Raw genomic sequence first — 22,908 nt, 5'->3', positions numbered from 1 at the left:
GCAGGAAAAACCAGTTATGCAGGAAAAAAAAAAAAAAAGAAAAAAGAAATGATCCAACACTTGGTTCTCCCTCACTGCAGCACTAAGAAAAACACTGTTTTAGAAGCTTCAGAGAAGTTGGAACAGAGACTGCCCAATGCTGCCCGCTTTGTTAGACCCGCCTGCCTCCCCAGGCTCTGGGCAGCTGCGAACCTAAGTACAAAGAGTGCCAAACACACTCGGTTCCCTACACTAAGAAGGTTTCTGTTTGCTTTGTACTTACCCTACTGCAGCAACAGCAGTGCTGTAAGCTGTTCTACAGCTTATTTTCTGCTTTTATGATGTATGACCAGAACTGCTTTTTGTTGGTTCTGTTTTATTATTTTTTCCCTGCTTCATAAGAACAGCTCATCCACACTAGAAATCCACAGAATTATTTCTTCTTTGGCTACACGGATGGCAGTTTCCTGCTCTCTGGTCTCCCTTTCAATAAAATTTACGCTAATAATTTTCCATGTAAAATGGAAGCCTTAGCTACACAGTCAAGTCTCACAAGCGTAGGAGGTGAATCAGCAAGAACACTGCAGAGCAGAGCTCTTACACATCTTAAAATGGTACCAGCGTAGCCTAAAAAGGTAGTACCACATAGCAACTGTTGCTAAGATGGAGTATTTTACTGCAATGAGATGGCCAAAACTTCTCGACTAGGAAAAACAGTTGATGACTGCACTGCTCTTGCTACAAATACACCTGCACGCTTTCCGGAACACTAACTACACCTCGTAAACCTCCTTAGCAGCTCAAAATTTTGTATCTTGGCCCACTTCAGTATTTCACTACCACGAATACCAAACTTACTATTGCTTATAGGCACTGAGAAAGCATCAAAGATGTCTCCTTAACCTAAGCAAGATGGAGAAAAGCTATCTCTTGCAACAGTGATCCAATAGTTCAATGGAAAAAAAAGCATCACGCTGCTTACCCAACAGGTCTTTTAAAGTAACTATGCTGGACTGCTTCTGGGCAGAACAGAAGGGGTTATTAAAAAAAAAAAAAAAAGGGGGGGGGGAGGGGAAATGAAATGAAAAAAGGAAAAGTCATTTACCACATGGTAAAACACTTTTCTATGCCTAGATATAACATTGAATGCAATCATTTCATCTTGATCTGTCCCATTTCCCAGCATCGTATTTAAAACGCTCAACAGCATTACAGGCACGAGTCCCCAGGTTAAGAACAGCTTACCAGCCTTTCTTTATGCAGCAGTTTATTTGTTCAGAGTGGTTTTTTTCATATTTCACTGCAAGATGTTACCCAATACACAGGTATTGTGAAGCCCAGATTTCCAGGAACTGAGTACACCACTTAAATGCAAAGCCTAACAGCCAACATCAGTATCTTGCCGTGTCATATGGAGAAATGTCTACAGCACAGGACAGAGATGTAACTGTTCTATTGACACTGACAGAACAAAAACTTCTGGTAACTAATCACAACATCTAGCAGTAAAAACTCAAGGTCAACACGAACTCCTGAACTGAAGCCTGTGATGTAAGCCAAACATTTTGAAGCAAGCTATGAGTCCGGATCACTACCCCATCATAAAAATCATATTCACTTGGACTGCCTCGTGCACAAGAAAACACATGCAGAAATACACCAGACAAACACCAACACTTTGGTTTGTGTGTTCGGGGACAGCCATCATGTAGTCTTTATATTGGTAAACAATTACTCATTCAAGCCTTAAGAATTCAGTGACTAAGTGTTTGTAACAATATAGTAGTTGCACAACACGGCCCTCCACTACTGTATTTCAGGAGTTCTTTCCAAATTATTCGTATAGAATAGTGGTTTGGTTTCTCAAACAAATCAAGTAGAAAAATGAATTTCTACAGGAGTCAAGTTATTTTTACCTTCTTAAAAATCTTTTCCAGTGTTTGTAATGGTGGAAAACAAGTCACTAACTATAAGCAAGAACAGAACTAATAACAATGTGCCACCGGGAACTTAAGTTCTGTCATCAGTGCTTGAAAAAAATATCTTAAACGGAAAGTAAGAAATAAAAAAGAACTTCATCTAAACACAAAAAATGTTTCCAAAGCACTCTTGGATTTGAAAATATATTTGCTTTGGAAATACATTTTAAAAGTGTCATGGTTCCTTCCCTCATGAGCACACTGAACAGCAAATGAAGGCCAAGAGTTTAAATGAAATCCACATGAGCTTGATTCCCAAATGGCTTTGGACACTGATGAGAAACGTCTACTCTCCAGCATCTCTCATAGCCACCAAATGTTACAGTTGGAACTGAGGCTGCATAACAGCAGCGCATAATAAACGCAACACAGGACCAAATCCACTACTTATCTGGAGGTTTTTTGGGTTGAGCCTGTGACAATCACCACCTTCAGTATTCTAGACAATAAGTTGCATCAGACCTAAAATCAGAGGTTTAGTATTTGATGCAATAAAGCATGGTTCAGCTTCGGCTTTCATTAAAAACAAGTGATGCTATGGTTATGTTCAATTTAGATGACCTTTGGTGAGATAATATTCAGAAAAAATGTAGCTCTTAGTGAAAACTTTTCAAAGAAGCACTAAAATGCTTTAAATTGCCATGTTTAAAGAAAGTCTGCTGTCACAAGCTCACTCAAGTAATGTTTTTTTGGCACTAGTCCTCAGCTGATACAGAAGTCCACGTATTTGTATCTCACAAACTGTGGAGGCCTTTGTCACTTCGGAGTCTGTGTGTGTACATTCCAATACAAAAGCAAGTTATAGCGCCCAGTTGCATCAGTCCACCTAGCGAGTGCAATACCCAGAAACTCAACCATGGCCAACGCTCTACCCACTTCCATCCAGGCATAAATGTAGAATCTGTTTCCAGTCCCTGCGTGCTGCTGTCAAGTAGCCTGAAGTACAACAAATTCAATTTCACTCAGACTGCAGAGTGTGTACTGTCTTTAAATTGGATAGTGACCCCACAATGCAGGGGAAGGTGCTTGCTGTGCTAGCAGTATTAGCTTTTTAGCAATTTTTATTAACAGCAGCACAAGAGGTTTTTATAGCCACTACATTGCTAAGAATGCAACAGCAGCCTTCAGATTAGTTGAATGAAATTAAACCAATGACAGCTTGAGTTCCAACTGGAGAAATAACAGGCCCAGATGTAGAGAAGCACCCATTTGGCTCCTCTTGGTATAGGACTTCTGAGGAACATGGGAAAGACACGTACGGATTGGACTCTCTTCAGCTGTTTTGCTGTCTCCCACATTCCATCACAGCCCATCATGATTTACTCCAAAGATATGTGCACTCAAAGTAGTCTAGAGGAAAGTTCATCAGAAGCAAATTAACCAGAAAATAAGTTACAATAGCTTCCCTTTGCCTCAGTAAGGGAGGGTTGATGCTTCCCCTGCTTCATGCTGGAAGGGTTCCAGTGGTATCAGATGGCAGACAACCAAGAAGTGTTCCTTGCTTTGTTTTACTGCGGGTTTGCTGTTTAGTTTTGCTGTAAGCACCTCTCACTGAGTAAGATTACTACCATCAATTTACAGCTACATTTTAAATATCACAAAAATCCAGCAGCTACACGACACAGCTGGTGTATTATAAGCAGATGTTGGACTCAACACTCAACATGTTTGCTCTGGTCCTGGTTTTACACGCAAGTTTGCATCAAGCTTGGGAATCGCTGCCTTAACCATATCAATGGACTAATGAGCAACTATCAGCCCTCAGAGTCCTGCATCATCACTACCAGAGGCATCCTGAACGCACATGTTTCGATACGGGCACTCCAGAATAAGCAGCAGGTTGAATCAGGCCGCACGGCAAAGGAACTTGCAAGTTCATATGAAGTTGTGAATCACTCCCAGAGACCTCACAGGCCACCACGTGAAAGCTTTCCAGTTTATGTTTGTGAAATCTATCGCTGCAATAGCCTTAATCATCGTCCTTAGTATCTGGTCACAGAGGTACATACAAGTACTCTGTTATTAAGAATCAAGCCAGTACTTCCCAAGAACTTAAAAAAAATACATAAATGGCCAGTGAGCCTACACACTCTGTCCAATAGACAATCCTTCCATCGCATCAAATGTACTTGAGATGTTCAGCAGACAAAGCCATTTCATTTTTCAGTCCTGCATCATCTCTTTACAGAAGACTTTAAATTTAATCTGTATCTTCAACCACAAAACTCTTACTTTGACAACTATTACCTTGAAATTATGTCAAATTAACACTCCATTTATTCTGCACTTCTTTTCCAATTGCTTGTAAGCCCATTTTTTAAAAGAAAGCTCTATTGCTATTACGTTAATAATTAAAAGTCTTTGCCCATCCCAAAACCAAAAAAAAACAAACAGAAATAAGAAACCCTGAGGACTAAATGGAAACATAAGCTCTGAAAGCCAGAACTTCAACTAACCAAAACCACTTCAGCCAAGTAACCACAAATTCCTGGATTCCTTTTTTCCCCCACTTACTACTGCTATTGACTTTAGATATCAGCCTCTTTCCAAATAGAGCTGTACGTACCATTGTAGTGTAACTGCCATTTTTTAGGGGGGGCTTGAAGTGTATTTAACAAGTTCCACCAGAAATTTTACTTGACTACTCAGATTAACATGAAGTGACACCTCTGTATTCTTCATTTAGATAAGTGTTGCACAGTGATCGTGCAGGTTAAAACCGCCACTATTTACATGGAGCAAGGATCATATTTAATTGACTGCTATTTTATTGATGAGCTCAGCGTTAATTCTGAACAAACAACTGCCTGCACCCATGTAGTGCAAAAGGCTCCTAATTCAGTTAGACATGAGCAATATTCCATCACAAAACAAAATAAACTAGAAACTGCAACTGCACCCCTTGGTTGAAGGCTGTCTGTTGCATGCACATTTACACAAGTAAACACTCTCACTCAACTTGCAGCAATTATAAGCACAAAAATTCAAGTGCTTAGAAAGTGATGTTTCCTTTAAAACACCCATTCCTTGTAGTACTAGCAAAAAACTTCTAGATATAGAACATATATGCAAAGTTTACTTCCATAGCAAAAGTAACTGAACCACAGATAATAGCACAAATACTTTTGCAAACTAACTTAAACACTACAATGTAATTAGCACCATTAAACCAATGCTCAACATCCTCAAAATATTACCAATTACTGCTGTCCTTTCTAGCCTTCTTCCCAAAGTTTTCCATTTTGAAATTTGGGGATTTCCTCTCAACTTTTACCTTCAGCAGCTCTATTTACACACTTTGTTCACCACTGTTAGCTTAACTGGTAGCGGATTGACCACTTTGGCAAGTGATCCTGAGGACCAGCCACGCTCTTCTCTGTAATAGTTGCTGACAAGAAAAACTAACTAAAATTATCAGAAGCTTTAGCACAGACAAGGACAGATGCTGTAAACCCTAACAAGTGTTTAACTAACCTGTTAGTCCTTGTGAAAGGAGGGCTCAAAGCACCTGAAATAGATGCGTTCTCTAAACTACATCCCTCTTGAAGATGGGTCACATGGGCGATCTAAGTCTTTTTTTCTTTAAAATCACTCAATCAAGTGTTTTAAAGTCTACCTACTGCACTACCCAGAACAGCCCTGGCTTTTGCCTGTCGCTTAAATACTGCGAGCAGGAGCCCAACGGGAGAGCAGTGGCGCGCCCAAGAACCCTAGGACCGAGCACTGATTTCACCTTACGCCTTCCAACCGAGATGCTCTGCTTCGGGATCGTCTGCGAAACAAAATTGTCGTTACTTCTTAGCTTAGAGATCAATTATTCGATCGGGACACACTCACGGTGAGCATGAAACCACGGTACGTAGCACCTCTAAACAAACAGGAGCCTAAAACACACCCCACCCACCCACCCGGCGCTCCCGAGCCCAAAAAGGCGGCTGAAAAGCCTTCGTGAGGGGAAAGGAGCCGAGGGGGCCCCGCACCCCCTCACCCCTCCGTGAGGCGAGGCCCGGCCCCGCCGCCACCCACCTGCGCCTCCTCCCAGGGCGGCAGCCATGGCTCGTCGCCTCACCCCGGCCGGCTCCCCACACCTCCTCCGAGCCCCGAGCCGCCCTCCGGGGAGCGTTGGGACGGGGGCAAGGCCCCGGGGAAGGGCCCGGCTTCAGCGCCCGGCGGCCGCCCCTCGGCGCGGCCCGGCCGCAGGAGAACAACAAACTACCACAACATGGCGGCCGCCGCCGCTGTCGCCGCCGCCGCGTTGCATGCCGGGACGGCGGCGGACCGGCCCTGCCCCCTCGGGGGAGGACACGGAGGGCGGTGGGCGCCGCCGGTTGGTCAGCCCCGCGCCTTGTGCGCATGCGCCTCGCTCCCTCCCCTCGGCTCAGCCGGCCGGGTGGAGGGGGCGGGAGTGCGCATGTGCAGAGGGGAGGGGGGAAGGAGAAGGGAGGGGGAGGATCTGGGAGGGGAGGGGCGCGCGTGCGCAGTGCGGGTGGTGGGGCTGGGGGGGGGTGGGTGTCATGGCGGCCGCGAGGCGCACAGGGAGTTTGGAGCGTGGGGAGGGCTGAGGGGACGCGGCTGGGCGGGTGCTGCTCCTCGCCCCCCACACGGCTCTGTGGCACAAGGGCCTGCTCAGACTGTGTGGGGTATCGCTGAAGTGCCATATTTGTGTTAGGTTACACCACTGCTTCAGTAGGCTGGAGGTTCTGCCTGACACCCTGTCTGCAGCTGCCTGTTACATGAGGAGGAAAAATAATTAGCAACAGGGTTGAAGTACACCCCAAAAGGGTTGATTCCTGTTACAAGTGGTTCTCTGTCCTTCAGGGTTTGAGTGTGTGGGGAAGCTAGGCTTGGTTAAAGAGTGATCACTCATGTAGGTCCTGCTTGCATCTCCACTCACGCCTCACCTCTGTGCGTGTTCTTACTTTGCACGTTCAATGTCATAACACGCTAAATCCAATTTAATCGCAGGCTAAACATCCTTTTCTGCCACCCTTTCTGTTGAGTGCTCCCCTCTTGGCTTAACCGTGCTCTCCCTTGTTCCGAAGGCCTAGCGCTCCTGAGCTTACAGGGCGGATCAGTTCCCTAATCCCAAAGGAAAGTAAGCCACCAAAAGGAGCCGTTCGTTTTCTTCCCAATGGGGCAACACAACTCGCAGCATTACCCACACACCACACTAAACACAGTATAAAAATGTGCCTCAGTACACAACAAACTTAGTTTATACTCCTTGTGAAGAAGCCCGATCTGCACTAAAGCAATTTAATGGAGCCTCATACAACAAGACTAGTTCAAGTAATCGGCAAAACTTTCCCAGGTGGATAAGTCCTCATGGAAATAATTAACAATGTTAGTATTTAAATTATCGACATTATCTGATTAAACCCACGCTATGAGAATAGAGAAGTTCTCATGTCACTTTGTTCCAGGCTCCCTGCGGACTCATCTCTGCATTGCATTTGGTCTCATTTTTTAGCTTTGCTTCACAACTGTATGGCTAGAGATTTATTCTTTATATATTACTGCAAACTCACAGCCAAATTCTGACTTTAATTTAGGAAACAGACCATCAGTAGTTGCTGGTAATTTAATACATAGTCCATCTGTCCAGTTCTGATTGCCTTACATAGAGGTAGTAAGTGAAATGTGAACACTACTGTCAGTGGTAAAAACTAGGGTGATTTCAGTGGGACTGGGATTTCAGCCATCACGTCTTGGTATCCATTTTTCTTTTGGGTATCTGTTTTGCAAAACAAAAGGATTCCCTGGCATGGGAGGGAGTTTTGTAGTCTCTTTAAAGGCTACATGGCAAGAATCAGCCAGTCTCAGAAGTAGATTTGTTGCAATTCACAACTCTCTTGTCATAATTCTCTGTATTCTCTCTGGCTGAGGCTAGGAAATGAAATATTAACTGTAAGCAGTATGCACAGTGAGCATCTGAGTGACATTCAGATATGTAAAAGTATATTTGATAGGTATTCAATGCTCTATATTTATGCTTATTTTAATAGCTGATTTGACTTTTTGTGACTATCAATCCAAATGCAAATCAAGTTACCATACATTTCCTTGCATATGCTTAACACAGCTATTAAAGAGGAATAACAGGATAGTTCACTATAGCTATTTGATAGTATATGGGTCCTTAAATAATTTTGTACATCTCTGGTACAAAAAACAGTGGTCATTTCCAGATGTTTGATCAGCAGATGTGGAACAGGGACCCAACTTACAATGACAGAAACAAGTATAGTGGCTGTACTCCTCTTCACTCAGGACTTTCCTCTCTGTGAATTTTCAAATTCCAGGTGCCATAATTGCTCTGAATTGTGCTTAAAAAACTCCAACTCAGTACTATCTAACCTGTGCTATAAAATGCCAGAGCCCTTTCTGTTAGGGGGGTTGACATTCTTGCCCCCTTCTGGAAGTTTTAAATCCATGAATTAAAGTGACTTCATGTGAACTGATCATCAGTTTATTAAATACTTCTGAAGAAGATTTATTACAAAAAAAAAAAAAATGATTTATTTGTCAGCATGTCTTCCAAAGCAATTCCAGCTATGATTGGGAATCCTACAGATTGTCTTGCAAGAGGATTAAGTAAACAACTGAGCCAGAACTCAAGAAACCTGTAAACCCAGCTTTGCACTAACATGCTGCATTACTGGGGCAGGTTACATTGCATCTGCTGCAAGAGATTTTCCTCTGAAAAATGGGGAGAGTAATGCCAAACTATTCTTTTTTTCTGATTGAAATCTTCCAAATTATTATTTTTGTGTGCATGTCCTAACTTCTCTATATTAAACTGCTGTTTCGATTGCAGTACATGCTAACAGTTTTATTTACACTAGTTTGAGATTTCTTTTTTTTTTTCCAAAACACTCAATAACTTATTTTTGGAACAGATGGTTTATTTTAGATCTGTTTGTTTTTCATTTAAATTATTTACTTATTTTTACACACATACTCAAGTGGTTAAAAAGCCATCAGTCAGTAATCTAGTAAAGCACAATTCCAAGTTTAATTCTATTAAACACTTAATATAAAGAAAGTGAGAACAGTGTTATCGGCAGCAAACAGCTCCTAATTCCTTAGAGAAAATATCTTTCTGGCTTATCTTTTACCACAGTGATCTCTTCATGAGCTTTTATTCTAGTTCCACTTGTTGTGGCAAAACCAGGCTGCACATCGTGGTTTCCATAGTGTGGGAGGATGGGTTTGTAGCGTTGGGTAGTGGTGTTCTTGTGCTGAGCCTCTCCTGCCTCCCAAAGGGGTGTCTAACTCTAAGGCACCTCTCTCTGTGTGAAGTTAAGCCTGTTTTCAGACTCGTTCTTCCAAATCAGACATTGAGCTGGTGTTTGGTTATTTCAGCCTGTAACGAAACAAATGTTCTGTTGCACCTGACAGGAAATTCTGCATTTAAAGTGTTCAAATGAGAGATATGAAAGCATATTTGCTCTCTTATAGGTGCATTCCTTGTGTAAGACCTTTTGGCAAAGGCAGCAGCCCTCAGAGCCTGCAGTACCTCCTCAAAGATATATGCAGATGAAATAAATCTTTTCTTTGAACATACTCCAGAGAAGGGCAAAAGCAGAGATAGAAATAGAAAGGACGTTGAAAACAAATAGATGTCTTCATGAAGGAGAATAGTATGAGGATTAAAATGAAAATATAAGAAAAAAAAAAGGTGATAAATTGTGAACAGAAACTTTTAGAGTGTAAAGCAGATGTGGTTTCAGAACTGCAGCCAGTGTTCACATAGATCAGCTTTTATTATAGCTGTAATTTTCACTGTTCTCTTTCCCCCTCCTTGTTACTTATTTACCCACTTGTTGCAGCTTATCTACCTTGTTGACTGTGATCTGCTTGACGCATCTTATTTTGGTTATGATTTCTTCAGAGCAACATGACCCAAGGACTGCTGAAACAGCTGCTAGGGAGGAGAATAGGAGGCCTTCTGTGCTGAGAAATGGTCTAAACAAGCGATGTGTCTGTCAAGTGTATTATTAATGTGTATAGTGTGGAGTCCCTGGAAAGCTGGTCAGCCACCAAAGATCCAAATCTCAACAGAATGAACGCACTGTTGAAGTAGGCTGTAAAATATATAAATTATTACCAGCACCAGCCCAGGCAGAAGGATATAAATTACAGTCTGGGCTTGATAGCAGCAGCCAGCAAGCAAGGCGAAGGGGAGTGAAGTAATACTGGCCTCCAGATATCCAAGAAGCACAGCCACAAATTTAACTCAGCGTGACATTTGTCTCATATGCATCCCTTGGCTGATTCCCTGTGAACCAAAGGGGAAGGTGCAGCAGGACATCTGCATACACAGGGAGCTTTAGGCTGTAGCTCTGGGTTCTGGTATTGCTTTGAGCATCAGTTTTTGCAATATTTAGTGATCTGGACAAAAGAAGTCAAGAAACTACAGAGGATCCTAGGTGTGAAACGTATTATAAATTGTATTTGTATATATATATATTTATATTTTCAGTTTGGACCCTGTAAGTCTTACTGATGAAGCCTTTGCTATGTTTTATCAGAAGCCATCTGGTGTCAGGGGCAGCAGGTGAATCAGAGTGAAGCTGACACATATAAGGCAGTCCTGCCTCACAAGCATGACTCAGAATAAAGTGTAAAATGTCTAAAATGTCCCATTCTTAGGCAAGAGAGCTGTACGCCATGATAAACTCATCAGAATAAGTGATGGTTAGAAGTGTTTCTTGAGGTTTCCTGACAAGGTGTCAATGTAAGTCATCATTGGCCCTGCCCAAATGCTGAGTTTTGGAAGGACTTTCTTCCTCTGGACCCAGGCTGGCCTACATCACTCTGTAAGGACTGAAAAGAAAAATGACGACTCCAGGCAAACCTCAAAGCATCATAAGCAGCGTTAGTGGCCCAGGATCTTGTGGCCCATACCTGTGAGAAAAGCCCTGTGCTCTCTGGAGCCCCTTTGAACTTAGATACATTCTGCACAGGTACCAAATGTTAGCTCTAATACGTGAACTTCCAGATCACAGCTTATGTTCCTAAAAACTCCTCATACCAGAAGGCTATAATCCTGTTAAGGGCCTCCGGGAGCTACTGCAATGCAAATAATAGTAGCAATAATTAGCTCTGCTTTAATTGATACTGTGTATTCCTCAAATGTCAATGAAAATTTACTTTGCTAAGCCAACAATTTCTCCCCTGGAACTTTACTGGCTTTTCTAGAATTACACAAGGGGTGAATTTGGATCATTGTTGGTTCCTGGCATAAATTATCAGCTGTTGATTCTTTGCCCTTTAAAACTTGGCAAGCATACAGGAAGAGTTTGCCAGACATGCAAGAACTGGGTCTATGCATTTATGGAGAAATCCTTAGGGACTACACATAGAAAGGAGTACAATTTGCTAGAAGTACCCAGCTGTGAAATCCAAGCACTCCTGAATACGACTCTAGCAACTCACGGCGTATTTAGACTGCCCTTGATACCTGTGGTTCCTGGAAGCAGGTTTGTTGCCCTCAGATTTAAAAAAGGCTATTCTGAGTTTACAGAATAGCCCTAGCAGGTTTGACTGGCATAATCTGGAGTAGTTTTATGGTTACTCCTGTTTATCCAAGTAGCAAGTTACTCCCATGGCCAGGGGTTGTCTCTGCTTAACATTGAGAGTGTAGTTCTGAGCATATCATTGGCAGAAATAAGTAAAGATAACACACTTCAAAGCTATTGTCATCTTTGGTATGAACAAGATCCAAGTCTTGATCTTTGTCTTGCTGAACAACCAAGAATTTCATGTCCCATCCTTTATGGACAGACATCAGTGTCATAGCACTGCGTCAACTGCGTGCTCAGGCACTCCTCGGGGATTCTTCCCAAGGGAAGGATAAATGTTCTCCAGCTCTACCTGTCTAAACATTAGATGCCTCATTTTACTTTAAATGGGCTAAATGGTGAATCTTAGCTACGGGAAATTTGTTGTGATGAAAGAGAAGGGAAAAAAATTCCAGTCATATAATCTGTATTTTGATAGGGATGAGCAAAGCTGAAGGCAGTAGCAGATCTCAGGTCTGAAATTTGCCAAATTTGCCAGGAAAAGACTCCTGGCTTGCAGATCTCCATATTGCAGGGCTAAAACATTTTGTGTTGCTGTGCCTAATGGGTGATGGTTTTAGGATATAATGGAGTCCTTCAGAGAAATGAGGTACAATATACCTCATTTTATGGATTATCCATATGTACAAAATTGTTGTTGCCAATGAAGCTCAGGAACAGATCATTCTAGCAAGTTACCAATAAGCCAATTAGTGAAATGAAGCATTGCATGTATTAGACTTCTTTATGCAAATGTTTGTCTGTGTGGAAATTTGGACTGGGTTTATTATTCAGGAAGACCTTGCCAGTACGAACTCTGGTGATAGCTGCTATAGCTGTTATTGACCAGTTTCTTTTTTTCACCCCCATATGTGTGGATGTAAATGCATTGAGTGACATGAACCTTAATGAATAAAAGGATGGTCAGGATTTAGGACTTATCGTGTGTTTTTCTGCTAGTTGAGTTTGTTCCACAGGCTTCACAAGATCTCTTAACATTAAATTTGGTTATACCTTATTTCTGTTTTAGTGATCTACACTATCAGTATTTTATTTGGGCTAAAATCCACAAATCTTTCACATTCAACTCATTTCCTTACAAGGAAATTACACGGACAGAATTAGGCCCTACATATCAAATCAGTTTCGTCCTGGGACCTCAGTTTATCTAGCTGATCCAAGAGATTTATTTATCACAGCCTGTCCGAACTAAGCTGGGCACCTTTTCTGTAATGAGTTCCTTGCTGCCAGGAGCAGGTTATGGAACATGACCCATTTCAGCATGCTGTGGTACAGGGAACCGATAGAGATGCATTAGCCAATGCAGGCACAGTTGGAAGTGCTATCTTGTATAACAAATTATTGACTTCATTGTACATAGTACTAGGATTTAATTAAGCGATAAGGCCCATCATAGCGGTCCTTTATCTAGCAGATAAGGATTTACCAAGCTTACCCAAGAGGTCTTTATCTGAAAGATAAGAAAAAGGTACATAAGGTTCCTTCCCCTGTTTCTAAATCGTTAATTGAAAAGACCTTATTTTTAAGTTCTAGGTTGTTGTATTTTCTTCGTAGCTTAGTATTAAAGATTCAAATGTACTTTTACAAGGGATGCTGGAGCAGGAAAGAATATTACCTGTGGCCTTCACGGGGTGAAATTAATAGGATTTATATAGTTTTTTTATTCACAGTGTACCAGCTCAAAGCTCAATTGGAAATTTAGCCTCTGATCTGCAGGAGATTTTCCAGTGACTTCGTGATGTCATGGACACAAAAGAAATTCATTCATCGCTGATTTCAGAGCGCTACAATTATGATTATGTTGTAAAGTTTAGAAAAAATGAGGGTTGCACGAGAGAAGAAAATGGGGAAGAGAGTCTTTCAATTTCAAGACAGTTCTTTCAATGATCATGTTGTCAGCTCAGCTGAATGATGCCAAGATTTCTGGTCTTTTACTTCTGTGACTTGAAGACATAATAAGCAGGAAACAAAGAAATTAATGCTAATAAAAAGACCGGACACTTTTAAATAAGAAAAATGCAGTGGAAAACACAGTCATATTAGTGCTGATGCTCGGTGGGTAAGAACACAGAGGAAATACCAGACAAAAAAGAGAAGATAAGGTTTACATGACAGAAACACCTAAGGACTACTGCATGGGTGAAAACAGAACAGGATCTTTGGACTTATCAGATTTAACGCCTAATGTCACAGACACTTTTTTATAATCCTTTCATAAACATTCAAGCTTTTTTTTTTGCTTTTTTTTTTTTTTTTTCTTTTTCCTTTTTAGAACTAGCAAGGCTGTTACCTCCCCCTCCCTTCCAGGAATGCTATGGTGCAACATCCCTATACTCAAAGATATGTGAGATCTTCCAGTGTGCAGCCTGACTGTATCCCTTGCCAATCCGTCCTTGTTAGCTGTTACGTGCTGACATTATCTCTTAGCGTAAGTGGCATTTCTTCCTTCCCATCCCAAGAAGAGCATGGAGGGCAGTCAGCCTTTACTCTGTGTCAGAATCTAAGCTGCCCTTGTATGGTTTTGTGGGTCCAGAAGTGACAAACACAACTCTGTACCACTTCAGGGAGCTGGGAGGTGTCAGGCTCACTGTTTATTCCATGGCAAGTTGCTTTGTGAGTGCTCTGTGAAATTCTTCTGAATTTCCAAGTGTCCAAAAACCAGAGCTGCCAGATACTGGAAATCCAGTAGGTTGCTGCCCAAAGCAGTTGTCTACCACATAAATTGATAGTGTTGGCAGCTCTGCTTGTGAAAGACTCCCTGTTCCCAGATTGTATTAATCATCCTGCCCTGCACCTGTTCCAGCCTGAATTCTTCATGCTTGAACAAGGGCAGTAAAGCAGGGTCTGAAGGGATCAGATTGTATTAGAAGTGCTTGGAGCAATTCAAGCCAGGACCAAGTACCAGTTATAATGAGACCCTCCAGGTTACACGAGAGGGAAATTGCCTGGGCGGTGAGTGGGAGTTTGTGGGGCTGCTCCGAGTCTGTTTGTTCAGTAAGCAGGGGATTTCATTTCCATTGTTGACAATCTGACACCGTTTATGGGCAACTGATTCACTTTTTTAAAAGTATCTAGCACAGAAGCAATAAGTGAGTGGAAAGGTGTGAATTAAAATGTGTACACAGCTAAAGACGATTACTCAGATATTTGCTTAGACTCGAAATCCCAGCTGCGAAGCTGGGATTATTCTCTCTTGCTCCAACTACTCTTCGGTAATTGCTTTGTGAGCAATTTTTCTACCGTGTCTTTTTATTTATTTAGTTGCAACTTTGAAAACTGATTGAGCTTTCTGCCTCGGAGAAAGCGATAAGCACGGTCCCTCACCTTTCTGTACCCCATACAGAGTTGCCTCACCTTTGTGTAGCCTCTCATGCCTGCTAGCCTTCAAACAGGGTCTCCGATGGCTCGTAGTGCAGAGCAGCCAACAGAACTGCATCAACTGGCTTCAGCAGAATAACTTTCCCACCACATACTTCATGCTTATTTCACTCAGAAGAGATTTTTATCTGAGTGCTGCTCGCAGGCACTCTGCTGTCCTGTTCCTTTCAAACACCAGGTGAACAGAACCACCCCCCTTTATTTATATGTATTTTGACACAGAAATATTTTCCTTCATGCATTGGAATGGTATATTCAGATAAACAGGGATTTTTATTCCTTCAAATCGCACTCCAGTGGGAGCTGCCCCAGCCAGATATGTTTGTGCTCTCTCTCTCTGTGTAGTTGTTCCATTAGAGTAGTGTGAAAGCTACAACTGTGTGTCCACTGTCATTCTGTATTAGAATTCAGGGGTAAGGTAATGATATGCAAGCTTGATCCTTCTGTAATACTTTCCTTGGAAGTACAGTTCTGCCTTTTCTGCTGTCAGCCTGCATTTAGAGTGCAGAGAGTGCTGCATGACTTGAAAGCAGCAGTAGGCAATTCCCAGTCTAAGCCTTAGACATTTACATATTTATGCTCACTTCAGTGGAGTAAATATGTTATGAATAAATCCTATTATGTTTGAAACTGTACTTACAGTATAATAAAAACACACAGTACGGTTGTGCAATCTCAAGTTTTCTTTCAGTGTCAATTTGGGAATATATTTACTAAATTATGTATTGTTAACATGGTATTCAACTTCCAGCAGCTGTTAGAATTTCTTGTATAATATAAGGAAATAATGAGGGAAAAAATCCTTTACTCTTTAAACAAGAATTGAAGGAAAAACACTGGCTGCAATTACTTGTAAAAATGGTTCTGCAGAAAATGGCCAGTCCATAAGGGCTGACTCCATAGCTGTTAGTTTTGTCATTACTGCTTCCAAAGCTCTGTGCATCTGAATGCGCCATCTAATGCAAGGGAATTTTTCAAAGACCATTGACAGGCATTGCAGATACAATGCCATGAGGTTCAAAGTGACACAACTGTATGTTGGTGCTGTGTTCCAGGGAGAAAAATCATTTGACTCCATACCTGCCAAATTTTCTAGTAGTTTCCTTCCTGGAAAAGATATCTATATGATGCTTGGGTGTACACTGTCCCCTCAGTGGTTACTTCAGCAGTATGCTAAGATGAGTGAGTGAACTGTATTAGAAGAGAGGTCCTGATTTTTGCCCAGAGGAGCTGTGGCTGCCCCATCCCTGGCAGTGCCCAAAGCCAGGCTGGATGGGGCTGGGGGCAGCCTGGGCTGCTGGGAGGGGGCCCTGCCCATGGCAGGGGGGTGGAATTAAATGGCCTTTAATGTCCCTTCCAACCCAAACCATTCTGCGATTCCGTGATTCTGTGATTCTATGATTCTTGCTCCTAAAGCCCCAACCAAAACTCCTGTTTTCTGTTCTTAGCCTTGCTGTTGACCTCCTGAGTGACCTTCCTCAAAGACACAGCACCTTCCTGTGCTTCCAGTTCCTTCCCATCTTCGTGTGTGTTGTCAAGTCTTCATGGCATTATTATTCATAAGAATTTTAAACACTTTCAGCATTTCAAAGCAACATTGTTTAGTTTGGTTTTGTTTTGCTTTGTTTTATTTTGTTTCATTCTTGGTTTGTGCAAATCTTTAGTACCAGCCATGCACCATACCACCAAGAGGAGTCCAAAAGAAACCAACATGCTGTTCTCTCTAGAAGGCTCTGTATTAGGTTCCACATTGCTTTGAATATGTATTTGCTTTCAAGGCTTAACCCTAAATCTGCTGAAGCAGAAAAAAAAAAAATCGCAGCACAGACCTCTATATCTGTGAAGATCCTTTCAATAAAGCTGAAGAGAAAGTCTTACTCCTTCTGCTAGTTGGTGTATGAAGGCTACGCATCTTAATTGGAATAGTTATAATATTTTCCACAGAGTGTTTTACACCATCCATCTAGGCTCAAGCTTTCACTTTTCAAAGATCACCAGTATTGCAGAGGGAACTTCCAGGCTGAGCAGAGCCTCAGAGGAGCTGAAAGAGCAGCAGTTCTGTGCATGTCCTTGCACTGCAGGGTATGAGGAGTCTCTCATGGAGAATCTAAAGGAATTAAAAGATGCTCAAAATAATTCTGAGTGAAGAAAGTAAAGTAATAGTAATAATAATAATAATTGTCATAAAGAAGTATAAAAACTGCAGTGAGACATTAGCTCCAGCTAAGCACAACAGAACTCAAACCATAGATAGCCCTGTCAGGTTGCTGATGGTAACTGAGGTTTTGCTGGACACAGAGGTTTGAGTTTTGTATTCTGTAACTTCTACTCAACAGAGAAGAGAGAAGAATATCAATTAAATGCATGGATATTTGTCATTGAGACAAGTATGTTATTCCTTACATTGAGGGAAGAATATATGAAAATAAATAAATAAATAACTGCCAAGGACTGAGCATTGATAGAATGTGCATAAGTGACAGAACAGTGCTTGCTGTCACATACATCAGTTTATCACCAGAACTTCAGTCCAACTGAAATGACACCACAGTAAAAAGCTACAGCAAGAGTGAGGACACAAAGTCTCATGGAAGAAAACCAGCAAGATCTATCTCCAAGCAGCACAAGGAAAAAACGAGTCAAAATAGTAGACGGGATGAAGTGAAGATGTCAATGTGAAAGAAGCAGAATCCTATTAGAAGACCAAGGCCTAATCAGAGAGTGCAAGTGCAACACACTTCAGCTCTACCCCTGAAAAGCTAGCACAGAACCTTCTCATCTCTACCTGCAAAAGGAACATCACTGCACAAGGGGCCAGGTCACAACATGCAAAGGCTTAGTTGTGCCCTAGTGTGAAAGTAAATGAGAAATAATGTAAGGAGTCTTTCTCCTCAGAAAGCAGTGTGTTGGGCAGTGCAGGCCCTAGCTTTTGGCCAGTGCTCTGATGGAGGCAACTCCTGAGAACGGACTGGAGGAGCTCCATGAGATGGTGGGCCCAGGCCCCTAACCCTGTGGGAATTGGAGGTGCTGGTGTAGCCTCCAGCACATGCACAGGAAACATCACAGGATGAGGGGATCCCTCTTTCTCAGGGATCTTTCCTTCTCTCTGCCTCCAGAATGGTTTATGTTGAGAAGATGTAATCCAACCAAGTGGCTAGGCAGGGGCTGAGGGGAAGCCAGGTGGTCAGCTGCAGAGGCTCATCTCCTTATCCTCTCCAAAATGAGAGAGATGACCATTATGTACTGTTTCACCCTGCTAAGACCTGTGCTTGTCTTAGAAGAGCACCTCTCAGCAATGCTGAAGTGGATGTGCTTACTTTAGGTCATAAAACACAAAACTCACTTTATTTGGAGTCAGCATGCTGAGACGTTGAATATTTCAACTCTCCTAATTACCCCTCTGTTGCTTTGTAATCCTCAGGACAGTTTTTTAAGTATGTTGGTTGTCTTGCATTGTACATTTACATTGTGAGGTGTTTGAGGTAGGGACAGTCTCAAAGGCTAAGAAAATACAGATCCACTTCTTGATAACAGTCTCCAGGTGCATTGAAATACAAGATGCCTCATCAGAACATCCCTCTGGTCAAAGCTTGAAGATTAAAAATCAGGATGCACTTTTAATCTGAGCAGCTACTAGAAAAAGTAGCTCAAGAAACAGAAAAAAGTCTTGTTTACTGTCTATCATTAAAGTCAAATTTGTTTAAGTTACAAATAGTTGGCTTCCAATTCATTGTAGTTTTGGTGTAGGGAAAATAGAAATTTCCATCTATTATGCATCAATACTTTCTGGAAGTACTGAAATTTTGAAACAGTCACAGGTGATTTATTTCGTAAGCAAAATCTCATACTGGTTACATAGGATCATTATTTTAAAACAAACAAACAAAAAAGCAAAACCAAAAATCAATGAAAAAGCAATCCTAGAATGAACACAGTGGCTGTACCCATTGTAGTAAAGAGAAGAGGTCAGAGATTCCCCTCTGGCCCTGAGTGGCCTGGCTCACTAAACTGTTACCTCCAGAACAGGGGGATTTTGTGGTGTGTTTTATTTTCACTCCAGAAACAAAAACCCTCTTTTCACCCAAAGATTTTGAAGGATGTACTATTATTTCTTTAATAGTTATCTATTAGAGTTACAGATTGTTTATTGGAGGGATAGTAAGATACTTTCAAGCCTGTAACAAATATACTTATGGGTTGGCTCTGTTCAGATTACGGTCAGTAGGAGTTTTGCTATTGTTTTCAGCGAATGTAGCCCTGAGATCTTTAAAAGTGTGAAGACCTCAGGTGAGTTTTCTTTTTAGAAAAATGAGAATTAGTACGCAGAGAAAACTTTTGTACAAACTACAATAACTTGACAGATCTTCTGCTGAGGATAGAGTGCACCAGAGCAAACCAATATGTCTTAATTAATAACCCTGTCTACTCAGTACAACTGCAGTAATACTAATCATTTCCTGAGAAGCTCTGGAAGAGTCTTGGCTGAATACAAAGGCTTTTTTTTTTTTTTTTGCCTACTAGTTGATTTGCTTTTTCAGAATCAAATTACTGTAGTGTTTTGAAGATAAATAAAAACTACTAATGAATATGTATGTGTTTCCTGATGTAGAGTATGTCAGTGAATATTCTAGGACAGTTTTATAGTCTGCAATGAACGTGCTCCTTTGAAGTTTTACTGATGTAAAAATGCAGTCATTATGTTTGGGTCACACATCAGTTTACTGATTTAGTTAGACAAAGAAACTAAGCTTAGACAAATATTTCAAGACAGGAACACTTTCAACTTCAAACAGAAAAATACCTTGAAAATTCTTTTAAATAGCAGCAAGACAGTTAAGAAAATCTTTTGAGAGTATGGAACAAGCTTCATTTTTACCTGTTAGGTAGACAAACACATTTCTCATCTGCTTAAAGAAAAAAAAAAAAAAAAAAAAAAAAGGAATGAGTTACGAGCCACTGGAGGATTAGAGGTGTCCATATGAAGACCACAGACATATGGATACTATACAACTATACTGTGCAGCGCCTGCTATCCAGCATGCTGACTTCATGCCATGCCATACAGGGAGAATGGTGGCAGCTGGGACTTGGGCGGACAATTACCCACACCTCGCACCCCTGGGCAGTCTCAGGAACAGGAGCAGAGCTGGCTGTGTGCTGTTTGGTGAGTGGCTGTTCTTGTGGTCTGCTATCAGAATCACAGCCGCGGTGACATCCTTTGACTCAACTTTGGTGGGAAGCCAAGGTGGGTGAAATGAAGTCTTCAGCTTTCCTTCAAAAGTACGGGGAAAAAAAAAAAAAAAAAAAAAGTAAGTGTTCGACACTTAACATTCAATTTCCATTTTCTCTGTGTTTTTAACATTCCAGTGTCAATCAAAAGAGTTACTTATAGCTTCATCCCATCTCATAAGGTGCTGCACAAGGTTGGGGTAAGACAGTTCCTGTCCTAACAAAATGACAATCTAAAGGGTAAAACAGAGAAGATGGGTAAGGAAATAATGGCTTGAAGAGGCAATGTTGCTTGCTCCAGATTATAAGAAATGTGATGTCACCTTCAATATAACTCCAACACTGGCAATATATTTGTGCATCAATCTCCTTGATATTAAAGACAAAATATTCAGGGAACAAGCTGGCAGCAGTTAGGGCTATCTATCAGTAGCATCTATCACTAACAAGGGGGGAGCCAGATTGATTCAGTGACCTTCTTTCATTTCTGGTGTGATTTCTGCAGACAGTCCATTTTTGAGATAGTTTATTCACTCTCAGAATTTGGTATCCAACTGACACCTAAAGCTGGATGATAGGGAAGGCATTTTCCGTCCTGAAATGAGCATCCCGCTACTTTCAAAGGGGGAAAGATATCTTACCAATATGTACTTGAGATTTGTGCCCTGTCCTGCCAATCTATGACCTTGGAGTCCTGAAGAGCAGCTTGCTAGCACAGGTTGTAGTTCTGAGAACCCAACCCAGTTGCATAAACTCAGTATTTTCCAGAAACCAAAATGCATATTTTCCCCAACAGAATCCACCTTTGCTACAAACAAATAGTTTCATGTCAGCAATGCAGAGACATCCATTTGAACTGTTGATAAATCTGTACAGAGACAAACTGTTTAGAATGTTTAGGTAGCAGTTTGGTCATCATTTTAGCTTCCTTAATGGTTGCTTGCTTGGCCTTCTCTCCAAACCTGGACATTCCTGTAAAAACAATACACAGCTCATCTTCTGTATGTGAGCACTCACTTAACCTTTCCATAGCTGCATATGTTTTACTTCTTAAGTAAGAACTTTGACTTCTTTACATATATCATGGATCTTCTTGTTCCTGGTACCAGGAGCTAGGTTACTAAGTAATCTAGAGTACGGAATTAGGTCTAGTAAATTAGATAGATAAAACCTTTACTTGCTCCTCTGTAGCTCTCCATATTGTCCTGGGCAACATAGCTCACTTGATTTTTATTTTATTAGTTGGTTGTTTGTATTTTATTTTGTTTTGTTTATTTTTTGAAACTTCTGAAGCAATTCTGCACCTACCTCTGGAGAATAAGAGACTGTGTCTTGGGAGCACTGCTTGTAGCTAAGTGCCAAACAGACCACTCAGATCAACCTGTGGTCATTAACATAAATGGGAGCCCACTGCCTCACTCCAGGACAGAAGTTATTTAATGAGTAAGATCTGAAGTGGGTTTTTGATCCATATTTCATCTATTTATTTCAGTTAACTACAGAAGCTTCTCTTACAATTCCTTCCTGTAGTGGATATTCTTGGGTCATTCCTACAGGGAAATCTGTAAATTCTGTAATCTCAAAAAGAAATGTGTACACACACAACGTATGTATTTGCTTATACCTAACAAAGTGATGGCTTCCACACCAGTAGAAGCCATTGAATCAGAAACAGGTTGTTTTCTTAATGATGTTTCCTAACTTAGTCAGAAATAATAGACTCAGCAGAGGACTTGATGAAAGTCCTGCCTGTTTAATGGAGGAAATGAGATCAAATAATTGTCACAGTCCCTTCCAATCTTGGAGGCCTATGGAAAGAAAAGCTGGGAAATAACCAGTGTAAGAGATTTAGGCAAGAAAATATAAAGCAAATGAATGATAGTGAGTGTGATATAGGTATTTTAGGTGACCTTGGGCTCAGAGTGTTTAAACACACAGACTGGAGGAAGTCAAATCATGAACAGGACTGAAGTAGGGTAAGGTTGTGAAAAGGACAACACTCATCACCAAACATCTTGGTAGTGCACCTGTAAGACTTTACTTTTGCTGGTGACCCAAAGGAGGATTCCTAGTCCCTAAGGGGGCAGAGCCAGCCCTGCCACCAGCAGGCCTCAGCAGCTGCCACAGGCCCCATGCCACAGTCCTGTCACAAAATTAGCATCAAAATAAGCTTCACCCTGCATTCCCCAGAAATCCCATAAGGAGGAAGTTTCCCGTGAGGTCTTGTCCTTGTAGTTCACCATGGTGACTACAGCTCCAGCCTCACCCTTGTGCTACCTGCCTGCCTGCCTGGGGCTCCGCAGGCAGGGCATTGGCCTTCCCAGCCCTTCACATCAGCAGGAGCAGGTCAGCGAGTTCTGCTTTGTGCCAGCCCCAACAGTCTGGGTTTGCCAGAGAGATCCCAAGGCTCTGGGTGAGGTGGCAACTCCAGCTGATGGAGCTGGGGGTGGCTGTGGGCTGAGCTACCAGCCACAGCTGCCTGCTCAGAGCCCTTCTCTGTGCTGCCTTGCATTGGACATCTTGGAGCCTGATCACTTATATTTTTGCATTGTCAGTATGAATTGACTCAAGAACAAGCATCTCAGGCACTGATAGCATGAGTTCCAGCCAGTTTTCAAACCTGTGCTTTCCCAAACCCTTGAAGTTATATTAGCAGGTGTGGAGCTGTGTTAAAGACTTGCTTTCAGAGAATGCAACAAAGTGTGTTGGCAGCGCTGCTTTGTGCCTGATTTTAGCAAAAGAGGTCTTCTGCTGCA

General features: G+C 41.7%; 1 protein-coding gene across 7 annotated transcripts in view; it reads right to left on the bottom strand.

Moving 5' to 3' along the window:
- Nucleotides 1-6,215, bottom strand: part of RBM33 (RNA binding motif protein 33) — a 100,034-nt gene extending 93,819 nt beyond the window's left edge. For 4 of the 7 annotated variants that reach the window (XM_084511958.1, XM_084511957.1, XM_084511959.1 and 1 more), the window contains exon 1: nt 5,985-6,214. In XM_084511958.1, coding sequence (XP_084368084.1) covers nt 5,985-6,012 — 28 coding nt within the window. In that variant the 5' untranslated portion in view covers nt 6,013-6,214. Of the gene's footprint in view, nt 1-5,984 lie in introns of all 7 variants that reach the window. The other 3 variants (XM_084511954.1, XM_084511956.1, XM_084511955.1) reach the window with 2 other exon arrangements.
- Between the last annotated feature and the right edge of the window lie 16,693 nt (nt 6,216-22,908).

Source organism: Aythya ferina (genome assembly GCF_964211825.1).
Source record: "Aythya ferina genome assembly, chromosome: 2".
Classification (NCBI taxonomy): domain Eukaryota; kingdom Metazoa; phylum Chordata; class Aves; order Anseriformes; family Anatidae; genus Aythya; species Aythya ferina.
Note: the sequence above shows the minus strand (reverse complement) of the source record. Positions and strands in the feature narration are given on the sequence as shown.